This window comes from Oratosquilla oratoria, chromosome 10 (genome assembly GCF_046742065.1).
Source record: "Oratosquilla oratoria isolate Oo_2021 chromosome 10, ASM4674206v1, whole genome shotgun sequence".
In the NCBI taxonomy this organism is placed as follows: domain Eukaryota; kingdom Metazoa; phylum Arthropoda; class Malacostraca; order Stomatopoda; family Squillidae; genus Oratosquilla; species Oratosquilla oratoria.
The window spans coordinates 65,075,102-65,091,354 of record NC_134786.1 but is presented as its reverse complement, the minus strand read 5'-3'; the positions used below and the strand labels follow the sequence as shown (position 1 = coordinate 65,091,354).

General features: G+C 40.1%; 2 protein-coding genes across 2 annotated transcripts in view; one reads left to right on the top strand and one right to left on the bottom strand.

Annotated features, from left to right (window-relative positions):
* LOC143029284 (glycine receptor subunit alpha-4-like) overlaps positions 1-16,253 on the bottom strand; it is a 1,034,091-nt gene that overhangs the window by 758,151 nt on the left and 259,687 nt on the right. The gene's annotated exons all lie outside the window — the stretch shown is intronic.
* The window catches only part of LOC143028949 (serine/threonine-protein kinase Chk1-like), a 1,050-nt gene continuing 233 nt past the window's right edge, over positions 15,437-16,253 (top strand). The window contains exon 1 of the mRNA XM_076191302.1: positions 15,437-16,253. This exon is cut by the window's right edge and continues 233 nt beyond it. Within this exon, the coding sequence (XP_076047417.1) occupies positions 15,437-16,253 (817 nt within the window).

Sequence of the window (16,253 nt, the reverse complement as noted above, 5' to 3'; positions counted from 1 at the left end):
CTCTCCAAGTGGCGGAACCTAAACTACCATTGAACAAGACTTGTCGTACTGGAGTAAAACTAAAATTGAACCAAATACTTGAATTAAAGCCCTTTTGGATCAACCCACTGAATGAGGCTGTCAACATGGCAGAACCTCCAACACCATTCAATAAGACCTGTTGTACTGGAGTCTTAACTTCAAACTAAACCAAAGCCTCGAAACGAAAATCGATGGCTTATCTTCGCCTGCAGTAGGGTTATCCCTCAGCTGAATAAATTCGCCTGTATTTTGATAAGTCCACTGGTAATAATTACTGACCTTATCAGAATACTCACAACTCTCCGTCCAACTCCAACGCAGTGGGAAGTGAGAAACCCCTGCTAGGACAGAGCCATGTTAGTTACAGAAAGCTACTAGCTACTAGATTTTTTTAGGCCGATGTTGGTTCGCTCCCCCGCCTGGCCAGAGTTGTTGGGAACCAACGCGTTGTAGCTTGCAGTGGGTACCGGGAATCGAACTCTCGTACACCTGTTCATCAGTTCGTCACGGTATCCACTGGGCTACAGCGCGTCGCTACATCAAAATACCACAAAACATATCAAATACACTGTCAAACAATTCATTTGGTAATGAGGATGCACCTATACTGTCAACAAACTTTGATTAATCAATATGCTTAGTTTTGTGTTCGAATCCCGCACTCCTCTCCGATTCCTAGCAGTGCCTGTTAGTTACCTGCCCCTACTGTCACCGAGGCGCACAATAGACCAATAGTGATGGGCTTCGGCACCAGCTACTCAGCGTCTCCTGGCGAAGGCTCTTGACCACCTTCACTCTACACCATTCCTCGTAAATGCTAAGCCAGAATCGGCGTCTTTCCCAACCTGTCGGGTACTTTGTGGTGGTTGTTGTCCCTACTGCCCACACAACTACCGCTACCATCCTCGTCTTCATCGTCGTCGTTATCTTTGCTCTTCATCGTTCTTACTGTCGACTTTGTTCTTGTCCTTGTTCTTGTTGACCCCAATCTCGTCATAGTCGTCGTCCTCGTCTTCGTCAGTTTTCATGTCACAAATGATGAGTCCCTCCAAGTGGTGGTCCCACAAGAGGGTCGTCAGATAGAATCGTCTCCCTCTCTCCTATTTCCAAAATTCATCAACACAATCCATCTCCCGGAGGGAGCCCAATATCTCTATCCACTTTAAACATTTCCTCCATATGGAGGCCTCACAACCGGCGACTCATCTCACCGTACTACTACGACCTGGTGACACAGAAACTGCCCCACACGAATCAAACACGGACAGGAGTTCGGAGATTCTTCCCGAAGAAATCTGCGGGGAGTCCCGAGGACAGGTGTCATTCAACGCGGCTTCCAGTCCGTCAAACTCGGTGCAACAATTATATTGCATTATTCAGTCTGTCTCTCCCGCTGCTGCTCGACATAACTTTTACTCTGGACTCCTCTCTCCCACTCCCACCCTCCCTCCTGTCCACCCCGATCTCCCCCACCCCCTCACCCGGCCTCGTTATCCGTAATGCACCAACCTCCCTCTTACCTTTTTGTTTAAGACTCTTTCGGTGTTTTAAGATACATTCGTCAAATGCGCTTGTGTAAGTACAGAGATGAGAACAGAGAAAGAGTGGCGAGAGGAGAGGGAAGAGGAAGAGGAGAAGAAAGAGGAGAGGTATGTGTGCGTGTGAAACAAAGAAAGAGAGAGAGAGAGGGATAGAAGAGAGTGAAGAGTGAAAAAGAGTGAAAAGTGAGATAAAGTGAAAATAAAGGGAGTGAGAAAGCGACAAACAGAAAACTAACGGTTTACTAGACACAAAGCAAGAAAAAGACCAAAACAGACAGAGAGAGCGACCCGAGACAATGAGATATGGGTGAACGTCCTCTCATCGGATGATACAAACGAGACCAATGCCCCCGAAGCAGCATTTTCTTTCATTACGACGGCGAAGGCGAAGACGAAGACAAAGACAGGCAAGGACGTGGGCACGACAGAAAACTTTATTCTTGCGGGGCAGGACCCGGAACGCTTAATATGGGGTTATCACATTGGGCTTCCACGGGTTTCACCAGCACCGACCGTTGAGAGTTCGTTTGAGTAAAAACGATTTCGGTGACAATATTTACCTTTTCAAATATCCAAATATAAAAAGTGTCATTTACAGCAAAGCTGAATGATGAACTATATATTGCGGTCGAAATACATAGATTCACAATTTCCAGTTTTTTCCTATGCTCCGAATGTGGTTTTAGTTTTGATTTATAAATGTGCTACTACATTTTTCATCCGTGATATATATATATATATCCCTCCCTCAATTTATCTCTCCATTTGAATGCCTCTCTGCCTCCCCATCTATCTCTCCATCTCTCCCTGTATCACTCTCTCAATATATATATATATATATATATATATATATGTGTGTGTGTGTGTGTGTGTGTGTGTGTGTGTGTGTGTGTGTGTGATGGTGGACTGGCTGTTAAGGTTGTTTAATGTTTATCTAAAAGAGGGTAGGGTACCGGAGGACTGGAGAAGTGCCTTTATGGTTCCTCTTTACAAGGGAAAAGGAGACAAATATGAGTGTACTAGTTTCAGTGGGATCTCTTTGTTGAGTGTAGTGGGGAAGGCGTATCGGAGAGTTTTGAGAGGATTAGGAGTGGAACAGAGGGAGTACCTAGTGAGGAACAGAGTGAGTTTAGCATAATTAGGGTTTGCATGGATCAGATTTTTGTAGTAAGGTAGATACGAGGGAAAGCTTTAGGAAAAATTAAAGGATTTTTTTTTTTTTGGGGGGGGGCTTGTTTTGGAAAAGGTAGACAGGAAGGCACTAAAGGACTGCGGATATATGGGAATTAGAAATGGAGAGAGTGGTTGGAGGTAGATGTGGGACTTGGCCAGGAATGTGTCATGTCACCATGGCTCTTCAATTTATAAGTGGATGGGGTGGTGCGAGAGGTAGATGCAAGGGTAATGGGCCAGGGATTGTAGATGATTAATAGAAATTGGAGAAAAATGGGAGACATGCCAGTTGTTTGCTGAAGACATTGCGCTTGTAACACGGTCAGAAGGATTAAGGAAGTTAGTGACAGGGTCTGGGAAGGTGTGCGAAAGAAGGAAGTTGAAGATAAATGTGATGATGAGGTGTACAAGGAAAGAGGATGGCAGCAAATTGGAAGTGAGTGTTAAAAGAGAGAGACTGGAGAAAGTGTATGTGTGATAGGGAATACGTGTGGAGGATACTTTGACGCAACACGAAGGTATTTATCCCCATTCTCTCTTTTTCTGCATTAGGGGACGGAGACGGGGGTCACCGATTAGATTAAGCAGGTACTTGGATGACTATATTTCATAAAAGAAAAAAAAAAGGGTTAAGGGTTAAAGTTAGGTGGGGTATGGTTAGGTTAGGGATTATTCACGAACTCATCCTAGGTTTTTGCAGATAGACCCCTATGACCATATATATTCTGAAACCTTATAACCCAAGGTACTTGGATAACTATCTTTCATTTTCCCGTCTGTTTGTTGGTTTGTTCACGAACTCCTCTTGGGTTTTGGAGATAGACCCCAATAACCATATATATTCCGATACCCTATCACTCTAGGTACTTGAATAACTATATTTCATTAAAAAAATTGGAGAGAGATGAGGGTTAAAGTTAGGTGGGGTATGGTTAGGTTAGAGATTATTCACGAACTCCTCCTAGGTTTTTGCAGATAGACCCCTATAACCATATATATCCTGAAACCTTATAACCCAAGGTACTTGGATAACTATCTTTCATTTGTATCTACTATAATAAAGTAGTAGCCTCCGTGTCTGTCTGTCTGTTCAAGAACTCCCCACAGAACCATATATATTCACCATAACCCAGGATACTTGGATTAGTATATTTTATTTCCAAAGGGCGTCTCTCTCTTCAAATTGGTTTTTTTTTTCTTACTTACCATTTTATTTTTGTTACCTTTTCTACTGAGTTATATTGATACGTGTATCTTTTCTCCACAAATTCTATCAAAATTGAAATTATCATCATTTGCCCGCACCAACGCGCGGGTAATTTCGCTAGTATTTATATATAATATATATATATATATATATATATATATATATATATATATGTATATATATATACTAGCCAAATTACCCGCTCGTGCGTGTGTGTGTGTAGGCGTGTGTACGTGCGAACAAGATAACCACTAATGAAAAGAGACGACCGGAGTAGAGCGCTTTCGTGTATTACATCTTCAGTGCAGAAATACATAGGATACAAACAAGCATAACATATAGTGTGGTGGAAAAGGGGACGTGGATAAAGGGGGATCCATGTGTCAACGGTAGTAAAAGGTGACAAAATATCATATTAACAAAAGATCATGGAATGTGGGAAGCTCTCCATGGGTACAAGTTGGGTCAGGTGTCAGGTGTATAATGATTCTTACAATCGGAACATGTTTGCTATTTCTTTACAAATACAATTATCTATTTTATACAATCTTAGATTAAGGTTGAAATTAATATTTGCGGATTTTATTAAATTACTTTTAATTATGTTTCTATCGACAATGTTATTGTTGAAAGTAATCATGCTAGCATTATCCCAATCGATAGGGTCATTAAAAATTCCGAGATGTTTAAAAATAGCACTTGAATCATGTAAAATATTTGATTAAATTAGAGACGTTGTCTACATTTTTTTGGTAGGGTAACATTACTAGGTAATAATGGACACAAGTTTGACTGATTGAGGGTTGCAAAACGTTTTCCTTGGAAAATTGGAAGAGATGTCAATGAAATGTTTTGGATATTTCACGATCAAAGTGGAAAATAATGGTGCCCTACCTTAGATGCTAAAATACCTTAGATTTAGTGTATACAGAAAGTCAACCAATGTAGGCTATTACATACATTATTATTCCCACCTTGATAATGTAAAAAAATATATTTTCTCATCTATGTTTCTAAGAGCTTTACGAGCTTGTAGTCCTTAATAGGTTGATGAGAAGCTTAGAGACATTTATGAGATTAGTATTAAATTGAAATATCCAAAACATTTCATTGACATTTCTTACAATTTTGCAAGAAAATTTTTACAACTCACAATCAGTCAAACCTTTGGTCATTAACAACATAGTAGAGTTACCCAAGAAAATTTAGCCAGCGTCCCCAATTTACTCAAAGATTTTAATATTAATGTAGCCTTCAGTAATAACAACACAATTAAACAATACCTTTTCAATAATTCTAAAATTTGCCAAAAAAGGATGTACATAAAAATCCTTGGAAAATATGTAACGACTTCTATATTGGTCAAACGGGAAAATATCTATCTGTTAGAATTAAGAAAAAAAAAAATTAAAAGATGGAAATGATTCAAGTACTATTCTTAAACATCTCAGCACTTTTAATGACCCTATCGATTGGGATAAAGCTAGTGATTACTTTCTTTTCTTTTTGGCTACCCCCCATATAGGGGGAAAAAGCCTTTGGAATATGTATGTATGATTACTTTCAACAATAACATTGTTCAAAGAAACATAATTGAAAGTAGTTTAATAAAATACACAAATTATATTAATTTCAACCTTAATCTAGGATTGTAAAAAATAGATTATATTTGTAAAATAAAATAACAAACATGTTACAATTGGAAAAATCATTAGACACCTGACACCTGACCTTGCATTTGTAGAACACACGTTTCTAGTGTTTTTATTGCAAAACGGCCCACTTAATTCAGCAACAGACCCCAAATGCCTAAAACACAATTACCACAAAGACAACACAAGACATCTTATCTTACACGGCCATGAACGTCCTCGCTCCAAACAGATTAACAAAATATCTTTGTCCAGAGGAGAGATTGGCCATAAGGATAGAAGCACTGGTAAACTACGGACTACAAAACCAATGCCATTCACTGAGTGGTCTATGGGATGAAAATGTGGCCGTGGTCGGTTTCCAAGGGGCTGCGAGTCTCCTGGTTACGTTCCAATGAAGTCTAAGTTTATATGAAATTGGAACATAATTCTCAAGATCGAAAAAAAAAAAAAAAACGAAAAAAAAAAACTAATTAAAAACAAGCATTTACATATAAAAAACTAATTAAAAACAAGCATTTACATATAAAAAAACTAATTAAAAACAAGCATTAACAAAACAAGGCTCTACAACAAACAAATCAATGGACGGATAAATAATATCAAACCTCATTATAACTGGCTAGTGTAGGCCTTATAGTCTATTGTAATCTTCCCAATTGTTATGTTCTTATTTAACAGATTGATATAGAAGGATAATAAATACATTCTAAACAAATAGATTAATAAAATCAAATAAATGACAACAAATAAGGAAATATATTCTAGATTAAAGCAAATATAAATTAAAATACACATAGCAAATGAATAAACAAACAATTCAATTACATAAACAAATTAACTAAAAAGGTATTTTCTTTTATCATCTTTTCAAGTATTCACTGATCTCATCATTTAGAGTAAATTCACGTCATAGAAATATATTAAGCAATTTAGTATTATTACTATTTTACCACTATCATCACCATTATTATCATTCATTATTACTATCATTATCATTTATTATTATTATAATTATTATTATAAATTTATTCATTAATTTTTAGTAGAATGAATATACGGCCGATAATTATCATAATCATCTACTGCCACCACTTCCCACGTGATTGCGTCCCCCGGTTGGTCATGTGTCCATGTGGTCAACGACAAACTGGGTTGTCTCCCGAAGTCACTTCGGGAGGTAGACATTCGCCATCCACTCGAGTATATTTGCCAGAAGCTCAAGATGGTCTTCTGGCTCTTCAGCTGCGCAGGACGAAGTTCCCCAACTTCCAAACAAGAGGAAGCACACAACAATGGAACACACCAAAGGAAAACAAATATCTTCAGGACCCTTTGGAAGCTCTGTCGAGGCAAGAAGTCCCACAGATCCGTCGAATGCGATAACGATACTTTGACGGTCTTTGAGGGCTCGACGGGTCCCCTACACGAGCGCCACTACGAAAAAGCCGTGGCCGAAAATGAGGATGCCTTACAGGACTTCGGAGACACCGCTATCTGGAAACCCATCCGAGTCCTCGGCAAAGGCGCATGGGGGACCGTCGCTCTCATCAAGAACATCAAGACGGGACGGCTGGTGGCACGCAAGAACGTCTTCGTCGCATCGAAGGCTGGCGCAAGTGTAACAGCCGAAGAGGTCATCCACAGCCAGATGAGACACACAAACGTCTCTCGGCTGTTTGCCTGGCACATTACAGGGAACAGGCGATTTCTCTACATCGAATACTGTGCCAGAGGAGACCTCCTTAATGTAATTGGGCTCTACGATCTAAGTGACGATCAGGCCCAATTCTATTTTAGACAACTCATCAGTGGCGTCCAATACCTTCACGGGCGGGGCGTCGCTCATCGAGACCTCAAACCCGCTAACCTCCTCCTTACAGACCAAAGAGTCATCAAGATCACCGACTTTGGATCTGCAGACATCTTCGTCCTTCAAGGGAGAGAGGTTCTTCTCACGGGTCAGGTCGGTACTTTCACATATATGGCGCCCGAGGTCATCGTCAGCCCACAGTCGCAGTACCACGGACCCCCCGTCGATCTCTGGTCCTGTGGCATCGTACTCTTCAACATGCTCACCATTGGTTGCAGGCCATGGTCAAGAGCTGTTCCAGAGAACCAAGAGTACCAGCTATGGGTGGAGAAAGACCCACGAATCAATGATCTCAGCAAGTGGAAGAGACTGAGTCAGTCATCTCGGGCTCTCCTGGAAGCCCTTTTGGACCCAGAACCCATTCAGAGGCTCTCCAAGTGGCGGAACCTAAACTACCATTGAACAAGACTTATCGTACTGGAGTAAAACTAAAATTGAACCAAACACTTGAATTGAAGCCCTTTTGGATCAACCCACTGAATGAGGCTGTCAACATGGCAGAACCTCCAACACCATTCAATAAGACCTGTTGTACTGGATGTCTTAACTTCAAACTAAACCAAAGCCTCGAAACGAAAATCGATGGTTTATCTTCGCCTGCAGTAGGGTTTTCCCTCAGCTGAATAAATTCGCCTGTATTTTGATAAGTCCACTGGTAATAATTACTGACCTTATCAGAATACTCACAACTCTCCGTCCAACTCCAACGCAGTGGGAAGTCAGAAACCCCTGCTAGGACAAAGCCATGTTAGTTACAGAAAGCTACTAGCTACTAGATTTTTTTAGGCCGATGTTGGTTCGCTCCCCCGCCTGGCCAGAGTTGTTGGGAACCAACGCGTTGTAGCTTGCAGTGGGTACCGGGAATCGAACTCTCGTACACCTGTTCATCAGTTCGTCACGGTATCCACTGGGCTACAGCGCGACGCTACATCAAAATACCACAAAACATATCAAATACACTGTCAAACAATTCATTTGGTAATGAGGATGCACCTATACTGTAAACAAACTTTGATTAATCAATTTGCTTAGTTTTGTGTTCGAATCCCGCACTCCTCTCCGATTCCTAGCAGTGCCTGTTAGTTACCTGCCCCTACTGTCACCGAGGCGCACAATAGACCAACAGTGATGGGCTTCGGCACCAGCTACTCAGCGTCTCCTGGCGAAGGCTCTTGACCACCTTCTTCACTCTTAAACCATTCCTCGTAAATGCTAAGCCAGAATCGGCGTCTTTCCCAACCTGTCCTTTCTTAAACCTTGGACCCAAAATTTCCTATTGAAGTGTGTGTGTCCACCTTTGTCGCGGGTACTTTGTGGTGGTTGTTGTCCCTACTGCCCACACAACTACCGCTACCATCCTCGTCTTCATCGTCGTCGTCATCTTTGCTCTTCATCGTTCTTACTGTCGACTTTGTTCTCGTCCTTGTTATTGTTGACCCCAATCTCGTCATAGTCGTCGTCCTCGTCTTCGTCAGTTTTTGTGTCACAAATGATGAGTCCCTCCAAGTGGTGGTCACACAAGAGGGTCGTCAGATAGAATCGTCTCCCTCTCTCCTATTTCCAAAATTCATCAACACAATCCATCTCCCGGAGGGAGCCCAATATCTCTATCCACTTTAAACATTTCCTCCATATGGAGGCCTCACAACCGGCGACTCATCTCACCGTACTACTACTCTCAGAAACTGCCCCACACGAATCAAACACGGACAGGAGTTCGGAGATTCTTCCCGAAGAAATCTGCGGGGAGTCCTGAGGACAGGTGTCATTCAACGCGGCTTCCAGTCCGTCAAACTCGGTGCAACAATGATATTGCATTATTCAGTCTGTCTCTCCCGCTGCTGCTCGACATAACTTTTACTCTGGACTCCTCTCCCCCACTCCCACCCTCCCTCCTGTCCACCCCGATCTCCCCCACCCCCTCACCCGGCCTCGCTATCCGTAATGCACCAACCTCACTTTTAACTTTTTGTTTAGGACTCTTTCGGTGTTTTAAGATACATTCGTCAAATTCGCCTGTGTAAGTAGAGAGATGAGAACAGAGAAAGAGTGGCGAGAGGGGAGGGAAGAGGAAGAGGAGAAGAAAGAGGAGAGGTATGTGTGCGTGTGAGACAAAGAAAGAGAGAGAGAGAGGGATAGAAGAGAGTGAAGAGAGAAAAGAGTGAAAGTGAGATAAAGAGAATATAAAGGGAGCGAGAAAGCGACATAAACAGAAAACTATCGGTTTACTAAACACAAAGCAAGAAAAAGACCAAAACAGACAGACAGAGAAAACCCGAGACAATGAGATATGGGTGAACGTCCTCTCATCGGATGATACAAACAAGACCAATGCCCCCGATGCTTTGAGACGTGGAAGCAGCATTTTCTTTCATTACGACGGCGAAGGCGAAGACGAAGACAAAGACAGGCGAGGACGTGGGCACGACAGAAAACTTTATTCTTGCGGGGCAGGACCCGGAACGCTTAATATGGGGTTATCACATTGGGCTTCCACGGGTTTCACCAGCACCGACCGTTGAGAGTTCGTTTGAGTAAAAACGATTTCGGTTACAATATTTACCTTTTCAAATATCCAAATATAAAAAGTGTCATTTACAGCAAAGCTGAATGATGAACTATATATTGCGGTCGAAATACATAGATTCACAATTTCCAGTTTTTTCTATGCGCCGAATGTGGTTTTAGTTTTGATTTATAAATGTGCTACAACATTTTTCATCAGTGATATATATATATATATATATATATATATATATATATATGTATATCCCTCCCTCAATTTATCTCTCCATTTGAATGCCTCTCTGCCTCACCATCTATCTCTCCATCTCTCCCTGTATCACTCTCTCAACATATATATATATATATATATATATATGTATATATGTGTGTGTGTGTGTGTGTGTGTGTGTGTGTGTGTGTGTGTGTGTGTGTGTGTGTGTGTGTGTGTGTGTGTCTGTGATTCTCTCGTTATATTTTGCAACCAAACTGTGGATGCTCGCTTCTTCTCTTCTATAAGCTTTTGCGCTTCATCATCCCACCACTTTTCCTTCTATTTCCTTCCGTCCTCCTGTTCCTCCCTACTTTCTGTCCTTTTCCTCTCAACTTACCTTCAACCAAATAACGATCTGATATTCTCCCACTCTCTCCCCTAAGAACCTGTACATCCGAAACTACTACTTTTCTCCTGGTTACTACTATATAGTCCATTAAAGCTGCATCCACCACCCTCTCACATGTGTACTTATATTTGTCTTTCTTCCTGAACACTGTGAAAGAGTTACATGAAAGCTACAAAGAAAAGAATGTAAAGCATAAGATAAAGCAGGCAAAAAGGAGAGCAGATGTCAAATAGGGTAAGAGTATGACAGAAACTTTTTTAAATGATTATATATATATATATATATATATTTATATATATATATATATATATATACTGTATATATATATACTGTATATATATATATATATATATATATATATATATATATATATATATATATATAAAGGAAGTTGAGACAGGTACAAGAAGCTAATCAAGTAGAGAAAAAGAGGTAAAATATGCAAACGGAGAGATGATAATGGAAGGGACGGCAGTATGAGGAAGATGGGCAAGGTATTTTAGGGAATTGCTAAATGTGAACGAGGATAAGGTAGTTGCAGTGGGAAACTCTGAAAATGACAGTAATGAATGAGGAAAATGGAAGCGAAATAAGGAAAAATGAGGTTAAATCAGCTCTTAAAATCATGAGAGCAGGTAGGGCACCTGGGTGAGACGGGTGCCATGCGGAGTGTCTAAAAAGGCAGGTACAGTGATGGTGGACTGGCTGGTAAGGTTGTTAAATGTTTGTCTAAACGAGGGCAGAGTACCGGAGGACTAGAGAAGTGCCCTTATAGTTCCTCTTTACAAGAGAAAAGGGGACAAATGTGAGTGTACTAGTTTCAGTGGGATCTCTTTGTTGAGTGTAGTGGGGAAGGCGTATCGGAGAGTTTTGAGAGGATTAGGAGTGGAACAGAGGGAGTACCTAGTGAGGAACAGAGAGATATTCGCACAATTAGGGGTTGCATGGATCAGATTTTTGTAGTGAGGCATTTACGAGGGAAAGCTTTAGGATTTTTTTTTTTTTTTTTGGGGGGGTGGCTTGTTTTGGAAAAGGTAGACAGGAAGGCACTAAAAGGACTGCGGATATATGGGAATTAGAAATGAAGAGAGTGGTTGGAGGTAAAGGTGGGACTTGACCAGGAATGTGTCATGCCACCATGGCTCTTCAATTTATACGTGGATGAGGTGGTGCGAGAGGTAGATGCAAGGGTAATGGGCCAGTGATTGGAGAGGATTAATAGAAACTGGAGAAAAATGGGAGATATGCCAGTTGTTTGGTGAAGACACTGCTCTTGTAACACGGCCAGAAGGATTAAGGAAGTTAGTGACAGGGTCTGGGAAGGTGTGCGAAAGAAGGAAGTTGAAGATAAATGTGGTTAAGAGTAAGGGATGAGATGTACAAGGAAAGAGGATGGCAGCAAATTGGAAGTAAGTATTAAAGTAGAGAGACTGAAGAAAGTGGATGTGTGATAGGGAGTACGTGTGGATGATACTTTGACGCAGCACGAAGGTATTATTCCATCCTCTCTTCTTCTGCATTAGGGGACGGAGCGGGGTTCACCGATTAGATGAAGCAGGTACTTGGATAACTATATTTTATTTAAAAAATATATTTTGGTTAGGGTTAAGGGTTAAAATTAGGTGGGGTATGGTTAGGTTAGGGGTTATTCACGAACTCATCCTAGGTTTTTGTGGATAGGCCCCTATAACCATATATATTCTGAAACCTTACAACCCAAGGTACTTGGATAACTATCTTTCATTTGTCTGTCTGTTTGTTCACGAACTCCTCTTGGATTTTGGAGATAGACCCCAATAACCATATATATTCTGATACCCTATCACACCAGGTACTTGAATAACTATATTTCATTAAAAAAAAATATATATAATTCAGGGTTAAAGTTAGGTGGGATATGGTTAGGTTAGGGATTATTCACGAACACCTAGGTTTTTGCAGATAGACCCCTATAACCATATATATCCTGAAACCTTATAACCCAAGGTACTTGGATAACTATCTTTCATTTGTATCTACTATAATAAAGTAGAAGCCTTTCTGCATGTCCGTCTATTTGTTCACGAACTCCCCCCAGAACCATATATATTCACCATAACCTAGGTTGGAGAAGTATATTTTATTTCCCAAGGGCGTCTCCCTCCTCAAATTGATTTTTTTCTTACTTTCTTAACATTTTATTTTTGTTACATTTTCTACTGAGTTATATTGATGTGTAACTTTTCTCCACAAATTCTATCAAAATTAAAATTATCATTTGCCCGCAGCAACGCGCGGGTAATTTGGCTAGTATACATATATATATATATATAATATATATATATACATATATGTATATATACTAGCCAAATCACCCGCGCGTGCGTGTGTGTGTGTGTTTGTGTATGTGTATGTGTGTGTGTGTGCGTACAAGATAACCACTAATGAAAAGAGACGACCGGAGCAGAGCGCTTTCGTGTATTACATCTTCAGTGCAAAAATAATATATAGTGCGGGGGAAAAGGGGAGGTGGATAAAGGGGGATCCATGTGTCAACGGTAGAAGGTGGCGACAAAATATCATATTAAAAAAAGATCATGCAATGTGGGAAGCTCTCCATGGGTACAAGTTGAGGTTCAGGTGTCAGATGAATAATGATTCTTACAACCGGAACATGTTTCTTATTTCTTTACAAATATAATTATCCATTTCATACAATCCTAGATTAAGGTCGAAATTAATATTTGTGGATTTTATTAAATTACTTTCAATTATGTCTCTATCGACAATGTTATTGTTGAAAGTAATCATGCTAGCATTATCCCAATCGATAGGGTCATTAAAAATGCCGAGATGTTTAAAAATAGCACTTGAATAATGTAAAATATTTGAGTAAATTCGGGACGTTGTCTAAATTTTCTTGGTAGGGTAACATTACTAGGTTATTATGGACACAAGTTTTGATTGATTGAGGGTTGCAAAACGTTTTCCTTGGAAAATTGGAAGAGATGTCAATGAATTTTTTTGGATATTTCACTATCAAAGTGGAAAATAATGGTGTCCTACCTTAGATGCTAACATTCATTGTACAGAGAGGGACCTTAGATTTAGTGTATACAGAAAGCCGACAATGTTCGCTATTACATACATTATTATTCCCACCCTGATAATGTAAAAAGATCTATTTTCTCATCTATGTTTCTAAGAGCTTTACGAGCTTGTAGTCCTTAGTACGTTGATGAGAAAATTAGAAATGTTTATGATATTAGTATTAAATTGAAATATTCAAAACTGACATCTCTTACAATTTTGCAAGAGAAGTTTTACAACTCACAATCAGTCAAACCTTTGGTCCATAATAATACAGTAGAGTTACCCTACCAAGAAAATTTAGCCAAATTCCCTAATTTACTCAAATATTTCAATATCAATGTAGCCTTTAGTAGTAACACAATTAAAAATACCTTTTCAATCATTCTAAAAATTGCCAAAAAGGGTGTATATAAAAATCCTTGGAGAATATTTAACGACTTCTATATAGGTCAAACGGAAAAAGATCTATCTATAAGAGTAAAGAAAAAAAAAGGTAAAAGATGGAAATGATTCAAGTATTATTTTTAAACATCTCAGCACTTTTAATGACCCTATCGATTGGAATAAAGCTAGAGTGATTACTTTCAACAATAACATTGTCCAAAGAAACATAATTGAAAGTAGTTTAATAAAATCCACAAATTAGATTAATTTCAACCTTAATCTAGGATTGTATAAAATAGATAACTGTATTTGTAAAGAAATAACAAACATGTTCCAATTGTAAAAATCATTAGACACCTGACCTTGCATTTGTAGAACACACGTTTCTAGTGTTTTTATTGCAAAACGGCCCACTTAATTCAGCAACAGACCCCAAATGCCTAAAACACAATTACCACAAAGACAACACAAGACATCTTATCTTACACGGCCATGAACGTCCTCGCTCCAAAAAGATTAACAAAATATCTTTGTCCAGAGGAGAGATTGGCCATAAGGATAGAAGCACTGGTAAACTACGGACTACAAAACCAATGCCATTCACTGAGTGGTCTATGGGATGAAAATGTGGCCGTGGTCGGTTTCCAAGGGGCTGCGAGTCTCCTGGTTACGTTCCAATGAAGTCTAAGTTTATATGAAATTGGAACATAATTCTCAAGATCGAAAAAAAAAACAGAATGAAAAAATAAAAAATAATCAAAAACAAGCATTTACATATAAAAAAAAACTAATTAAAAACAAGCATTTACAAAACAAGGCTCTACAACAAAGAAATCAATAGACGGATAAATAATGTCAAACCTCATTATAACTGGCTAGTGTAGGCCTTATGGTCTATTGTAATCTTCCCCATTGTTATGTTCTTACTTAACAAATAGAAATTAAAATACACATAGCAAATTAATAAACAAATAATTCAATTACATAAACAACTTAACTAAAAAGGTATTTTCTTTTATCATCTTCTCAAGTATTCATTGATCTCATCATTCAGAGTAAATTCACGTCAACATAGAAATATATTAATTCATTAATTTATTACTATTACTATTTTACCACTATCACCATTATCATCATTCATTATTACTATCATTATCATTTATCATTATAATTATCATTATTATCATTATTAATTTATTCATTTGTTTTTACTAGAATGAATATACGGCCGATAATTATAATCATATACTGCCACCACTTCCCACGTGATTGCGTCCTCCGGTTGGTAATGCGTCCATGTGGTCAACGACAAACTGGGTTGTCTCCCGAAGTCACTTCGGGAGGTAGACTTTCGCCATCACGTTGGGCATATTTGCCAGAAACTCAAGATGGTCTTCTGGCTCTTCAGCTGCGCAGGACGAAGTTCCCCAACTTCCAAACAAGAGGAAGCACACAACAATGGAACACACCAAAAGAAAACGAATATCTTCAAGACCCTTTGGAAGCTCTGTCGAGGCAAGAAGTCCGACAGATCCGTCGAATGCGATAACGATACTTCGACGGTCTTTGAAGGCTCGACGGGTCCCCTACAGGAGCGCCACTACGAAAAAGCCGTGGCCGAGAACGAGGCCGCTCTACAGGACTTCGGAGACGTCGCAAACTGGAAATCCGTCCGGGTCCTCGGCAAAGGCGCATGGGGGACCGTCACTCTCATCAAGAACACAAGAACGGGACGGCTGGTGGCGCGCAAGAACGTCTTCGTCGCGTCGAAGGCAGGCGCGAGCGTCACAGCCGAAGAGGTCATCCACAGCCAGATGAGACACATAAACGTCTCTCGGCTGTTTGCCTGGCACATCACAGGAAACAGGCGATTCCTTTACATCGAATACTGTGCCAGAGGAGACCTCCTTAATGTAATTGGGCTCTACGATCTAAGTGACGATCAGGCCCAATTCTATTTTAGACAACTGATGAGCGGCGTTGAATACATCCACGGGCGGGGCGTCGCTCATCGAGACCTCAAACCCGCTAACCTCCTCCTTACAGACCAAAGAATCATCAAGATCACCGACTTTGGATCTGCAGACATCTTCGTCCTTCAAGGGAGAGAGGTTCTTCTCACGGGTCAGGTCGGTACTTTCACATATATGGCGCCCGAGGTCATCGCCAGCCCACAGTCGCAGTACCACGGACCCCCCGTCGATC